Source organism: Mesitornis unicolor, unplaced genomic scaffold (assembly GCF_000695765.1).
Source record: "Mesitornis unicolor isolate BGI_N332 unplaced genomic scaffold, ASM69576v1 scaffold43028, whole genome shotgun sequence".
NCBI lineage: Eukaryota > Metazoa > Chordata > Aves > Mesitornithiformes > Mesitornithidae > Mesitornis > Mesitornis unicolor.
This window is the reverse complement of record NW_010200567.1, coordinates 1,126-7,367: the sequence shown is the minus strand read 5'-3', so window position 1 is coordinate 7,367 and position 6,242 is coordinate 1,126. Positions and strand designations below refer to the sequence as shown.

The following is a 6,242-nucleotide window of genomic DNA, read 5'->3' as shown; positions in this document are numbered from 1 at the left end:
GGGTGCATCCCATCTGGACCCATGGATTTCTCAGGCTAAATCTGCCTGAGGATCTCTATCTGAGGATCTCTCAGGCTAAATAGGGTTTTGCCTATCTGGTATGTAAGGGAGAAAAATGCTGGTTTTGCCATCCATCTCTGGAAATGGCAAACTGTACTTGGTAACCTTTGTCATTTTGCTGACTGTAAATCTTGCTGTGTGCTTGGTGGGCTTCAGAGCAATCTTGGTTTATCAACACAACTTTTTTGCTCAGAGCCTTCATTTCTGTGTGGAGGTCCCAATCAAACTGAGTCGCTCTCTTCAATTGCAGTGTGCATGGGAGCTCTTTGGCCAGAGCTCGGTTTGGGGAGGGAGGTTTGCAGTTACAAAAACCTTGTGAGCTTAAGCATCCCTTTGCATCTGCAAACAGGCAGAATCATGCGGGAGTTGTGCTAGCCTGTAACCTCGTTCTCGTCTGCTTTCAGAAAGGGAAATGAAATGATCAGGGTAAAACCACGTCTGACTCGGTGTTTTGATAGTAGTGTGAGCTGCTCTGGGGATAAGGACAACAGGAGTATTAAGCAAATAGTAGTGGTGTATAAACTACGTGCGGCTCTCAGCACTGCCGGGGGTTTGGAGTGCAGGGGATGCGGAGGTGGCTGTGCACAGGTACCCGTGTTCCTGTCCCCCCCGAGGGGCTGTGTCCTGGATCTGGTTGAACACCTGAACTTCACTTTTTAAACAATCCCACTGCACAATGTAGAAACGGGAACAGCAGAACAAAGTTCCACTCTCAAATGTAACTGGAAAAGTGCTGACAAAGTGTGTGTAATTACACTGTAAAGGTGCAGGAGCAGATCCACTATGAACTGGGCCATTTGCTTTAATTTTGCTGCTCTTGTCTCGCTGTTCAGAACTCCTCACCTGCGTCCCAGTGCAGTGCTGTGAAGGGCTGTGCCAGGGACGTGGCAGCTGTGGGGGTTCAGTGACTCTGAGCAGGGACATCTGTGGCAGCTTCAGACAGCTCTGAAACACCTTAATTCAGGATAGAAAGGAGTACTTAACCTTGGCATGAATTATTAGTACTTTATTCTGAGGAGGTTTACCATGAATGTGGCTTGAAAGAAGCTTAGGAGGCAGTAAGACACGGGAGCCATTTCCTCGTGAAGTGGGTATTTAGCACTTTGATTTAGATTACAGGCTTTGTGTAATTCAGGAGTAGAGGCCGTTGCTCCCTCAGTCTGAAAAGCTGATTCCTCATCTTGTAAACGCTGACAGCTCTGGTGAGACGTGGTACGATGGATTTCTCTAAGCAGTGTCATGTTCTTGCGATAGTTGAGCTTTGTTGCACGTATGTAGCTGCTGAGCTTATCACCAGTACTTAAAAGCCTTAAGTAGTTTTCTCCTAGCACGTGGTTTCAGGGAGTGTTACCTGTTTTTGGAGAGGCGAGTTTCCCAGTAGGACCCCAAACCTGCCGTTTTTCCCTATGTTAACTTTTTTCAGCATAGCTGCACACTGCTGATATCGACTTCCGTGGCCAGGGAGCGTTATCAGGGGTTATCAGCGCTGGGCCTGGTGCGTGGGGGGAAACGGGGCCACTGAGAGCCACGGGGGCATTGGGAGTCTGCAGGGGATCCTGCCTGACCGAGGCTTCTCTCCCAGCAGAGGGACCAGGGACACCACCACCCCCCGAAATTCTGACTCTGGAGAGTTAGGAGTGAGCAGCTGCCCTGTGCTCCTACACTGTGACTTGAAAACAGGCCAAAAATGTTACAGCCCAAGTTGCTGTAACCCAGGATTTAAAGATGCAGTTTGGCATCTCATTTCACACCATAATTCAGATTCCTGCAGTGGTGAGGGGTGTTTTTGTGGGCCGTCCTGCAGTTGGGTGTCTGGAACGTGACTGACCCAGCCATAACCAACGACAGGTGTTTCTTGGGTGGTAGACGTGGTCCAAGGAGAATTCACCGAACACCCCCAGCGCACTGGGGAAGCTGGGGCTCTGGTGGTGTCCTCCTCTTCTCTGGGCTGCTGCCACTTGCTTGCAAGATTGTACAGACAGTGCTGATCCAGGGACATTTTAACTGGGAAGTAGTCTTCGAGTAAAGCAAGACAACAGATGTGATAACAGTTTTCAATGCTTTATAAAAGCAATTTAGCAGAAATAAAATTAGAGCTAAGGACCCCATTAATATCCCATAAAGCCCTGTTTTCCCCAGTGAAGAAAGCTGAAAAATGAGGCAAGGAATCAAAGTGGTTAAATTAGTTAATTTAATTAATACTATATTTTTCTGGAGGGGGGGAGCCCTGTGGTCGTGTACTGAACTCTCAGGTCTGAAGCTTTAACCTCTCGTTTTAATCATGTTCTAGGGGTCCTGCCTGGTTTTATGGGATGGTACAGTAACACTCACAAAGTTTTCTCCTTGTATTTGCAGTGCATCTGGTGCAAGTGTTGTTGCCATTGACAACAAAATAGAACAGGCAATGGTAAGTAAAAAAACTAAGTTGTTATTTCCGGTAGGATTAGTGGTTCATCATTGACCATAACTTTCCAGCTGCATTGTGTTTCTGTGAGTCCGTAATATTCTGCGATCCCTTCAGTCGGGTCACACTGAGACCATCATCCGGGAAAAAAGGTTTTTCTGTATCAGCTATGGGATGGCCCCAAACCAGGATTGCCTTTGCTGTTGGGCCAGAAATGTTCTTAAATTAATTATCCTATGAATTTCTGTGAACAAGCTAACTGAACTTAAAGGGGTGCTGAAAAGAAATAGCACATTTAAGTTTCTTACTTGAGTGAAGTTCATTACTGGTTTTTCTGAACTGTCACTTATGTCATCCTTGACATTTTGTTAGCTTCAGTTACATCTGTCTGGTTTTTGCTTCTGCTGATTTAGAGTTGTTCTTATTTCTTGGTTCCCGCACACCTCAGCACTTGGGGTTTTGTAACACAGGCTCCTACCTCCTGAGTAGCTGGGCCATAATTCCAGTCCTTGTCTTCAGCGTAACCCAGCTGACTTGGACTTAGTGCTGGAAGCAACGCTTTTGTGTAGGGGCCCGTTACACTGAATTACAGAGCTCGGTTATTTGCTCTTGAAGGCTGATTCATTCATATACTTCTAGTGACAAGTGAGTTAGTTTTCCAGGCTTACCACTAAGTCCGTGAAGGCAGTACCACAGTAAATCCTGGGGCTGGGGTGGGACGGGGCTGTTTTCGCACCGTGTGTGACGTTGACTTGCTCTTCACAGGATCTAGTGAAAAGCCATTTGATGTATGCAGTCAGAGAAGAAGTGGAGGTCCTGAAGGAACAAATAAAAGAATTGGTAGAAAGAAACTCTTTACTTGAACGAGAGAACGCACTGTTAAAATCTCTCTCCAACAGCGATCAGCTGTCCCAGCTCTCCACCCCTCAGCCCGCCCCCAGCAGCTCTTCGCAGGCGCAGGCAGGGACGGCGCAGCCCCCGCAGCAGCCGAACGTCTCCTCCGTGTGATGCTTTCTCGGGAAGCACAGCCCGGGAGCGGTCTGTCCTCGCGTGCCACCGCTGTGCCCCACTGCCCGAGAGCGCGTAGCCATGCTTGTGTCGTGTCTGGCCGTGTCAGTATTAGACAATCACGCGGAGCTGCCCCGCTGTCCGCCCCGGCCTTGACGCGCAGATGGAGGCGCTGACGCAAGGAGCGCGTTCGGGCGCGGGAGCGGGGTCTGTCGGGCTCTGGTGGCTCCCCAGGTCTCTGTTCCCGCGGATGGCTTTGAGCCTCGCTGTCTGGTGAGCAGTCACAATTTGTCCCCAGAGCCACTCTTCTTTCCCATCAGCAACATTTGCCTATGTTAGTTGCATTTATTTGTTTTATTTATTACAGGGCTGCTATTTTCATAATGTACATGAACAATGTCACAGAACTTTTTTAATTTTTTTTTATAAATGTATGTATCAGTAAAATGATAGATGGGATTGCGTTGAATAGGTAAAATGTTTAGGCAATAATTGAACAAAAGAATCCTGGCATATTTCTAACACTAATGGCAATTTACCTTTGGTATTTATTTACGGTAGTAAAGATCCAGCTTGAATGTAAATTTTGTATAGAGTGTAAGTATGAAGACCATAGTGCATCTGTACAGGTAGTCACCAGTTATTGTGATATAATAAATAATTGATGGGCTATTTTGATGAAGAAAACTTTGCTCATTTCTGTTTCTACTTTCTAATAGAGAGAAATTGCCATGATTCCTCTGCTTTTTGACATTTCGTATATTTTTTTTTTTGGATGGGAATAAAAAGCTGTGAAATTGTTCAACCTACTTTGTAACCAAAGAAGCAAAGCTGTGTAATCTGAGGTTTTTTTTATTTTATAATGCACATTCTTTATGTATTCTTATTTAGTGTTTTCTCATTCACAACTTTCTTTGCTGTCTAGCATGATCTGCATGACCTATAATCTTTGAACCACTTTCGTACCTCATGTTTTTATCCAGCACTCTTATTGTAATATGTAATAGTCTGTGAATAATGTCAAATAAAAAAGAAAGAACAGCTGGTGTTGGTGGAGCTGAGCTAGTGTGCTGCACACTAGTTGTTAAAAATAAATGAAGTGAGCCATCTTTTGTTCATTTAAAATGGTGTTTTGAATTTCGTATGCAGAAAACGTTTTGTTACATTGCAGATTTTAATGTATTTAATAAATGCAACATGCAGATTAAGTGCAGTGTATACTGAGTATTTAAATAAAAAATGTACATTTCATAAATACAGTTTCAAGAGAGACCATCATTTGTGTAAAACAATGCCGTGTGTCAAACTGATGTGTAAATACAGATATATTTTAACACATTTTCTGAAATTAAACTGCAGTTTTGAATTGTTTTGGCTGTAGATGTTGTTACATTGTAACTGAATTCAGTAGCGCTTTTTCCCTTAACAGAATGGAGAAAGGTAACCTCAGGGAGCCAGTAATAGAATAATGCTGAAATTATAACTGCTTCTTGTGCACTGGGGCTTTATCTTGCACTCTGGGAAGAGCATTGTTCTGGAGCTGTCAGTGCCCTGGGTGTGTTCAAACCAAGAGCTCACTTCTGAGCAACATCAAGAATGATCTGCGCCGTGTGCCTGCTGTGCTGCCTGCTCCTGTCTGACCACATTCCCCACACGTTTGGTTTGCTTCTGCGTCTTACCCTGCGTAGATCTACGTGTCAGGTACAACAAACCGAAAGCAGCAGCGCTGGAAGCTGTGGTTTTTGATGTTTTCAGATCTCAAGGAAGCACCTTTGTGCTGTGTCCTGAAGACAGCGTCACCTTCCCAAGTGTCAGCTCATGGCACAGGCCAAAAAAGCTCTGTGTGTGTCTATATATATGAATATATATATTTTGTGTGTGTATCGGTCACTGAGATAATATACTGCCGTGATTTCCACCCCAGCTGTGGATGGGTGCTGGTGGTCTGCCCTTAGCTGTGTTTACTGCTGTGGCTTCTGCAGGGAAACAGGAGCTTTGCACTTCAATTAGAGAACAGTGTCAGCAGCAAAACACGTTTCCCTCGTGTGATCAACAGCTTGCTCTGCTGTACAGGAGGATGTAGGTGTGCTCAGATCCTGTCTGATTTGATCGCTGGTAAATGACGTGAAAAGGGACAAAAACTGGGGGACTTCTGTGAACAGAAGTGCTTCAGGTTGCAGTTGGTTAAAGCTACTGTGGCAGGAAAGAAAGCTACTGTGGCAGGGATGCTGTAATTATCAGCCTGTTCTTAAGGAGTGAAACAGAAAAGACATTTGAAACGTGACAGAAGTTGCTGGTGTCCTGCTGGTGGTATGAGGTGGTAAGTAGATGGTCCTGAGCACCCCTGTGCCTGGTGCAGCGGGTGCTGTGTGTCTCCTCTCCCGCTGGTGTAACCTCCCCGTGTGGAGTTGTCTGTGGGCTGTGCTGCACACCCACTGTGGGATCTGCCTGCACATAGGGCAGATTCTGCAGAGGGGTTTTTCTCTGAAACAAAAAAGCATTTAGTAAATCTGCTGAGAATTGGGGGTGAAACAAAGATTATACTGATCCTGTTAGAAACCCTTTGTTTGCTTCGCTCTACTGCCAGGTTTGGGTTTGGTTTTTGCTCTCTCCTAGTGGTGAGGTGGGCTGGGCTCTCAATGCCAGCACCACTTGCTGCGCCTGAGCACTGAAATGGCAGGAGAGGGTCTTGGGCAGAGCCAGCAGCAATTTGGAGACTCCTGCCTGGGGAAAGGAAGGAAGAGCAGTGCCACGATATGGCAAGATCACC

The 6,242-nt window shown here is 45.8% G+C and overlaps 1 protein-coding gene across 1 annotated transcript; it reads left to right on the top strand.

Moving 5' to 3' along the window:
- Nucleotides 1–2,415: 2,415 nt before the first annotated feature.
- Nucleotides 2,416–3,472, top strand: LOC104535082 (TSC22 domain family protein 2-like; the record flags this gene model as incomplete). The annotated part of the gene is made up of 2 exons (XM_010189801.1): nucleotides 2,416–2,467; nucleotides 3,230–3,472. Coding segments are annotated over 2 exons (295 nt in total), but the record flags the coding sequence as incomplete, so codon positions are not given.
- Nucleotides 3,473–6,242: the final 2,770 nt, after the last annotated feature.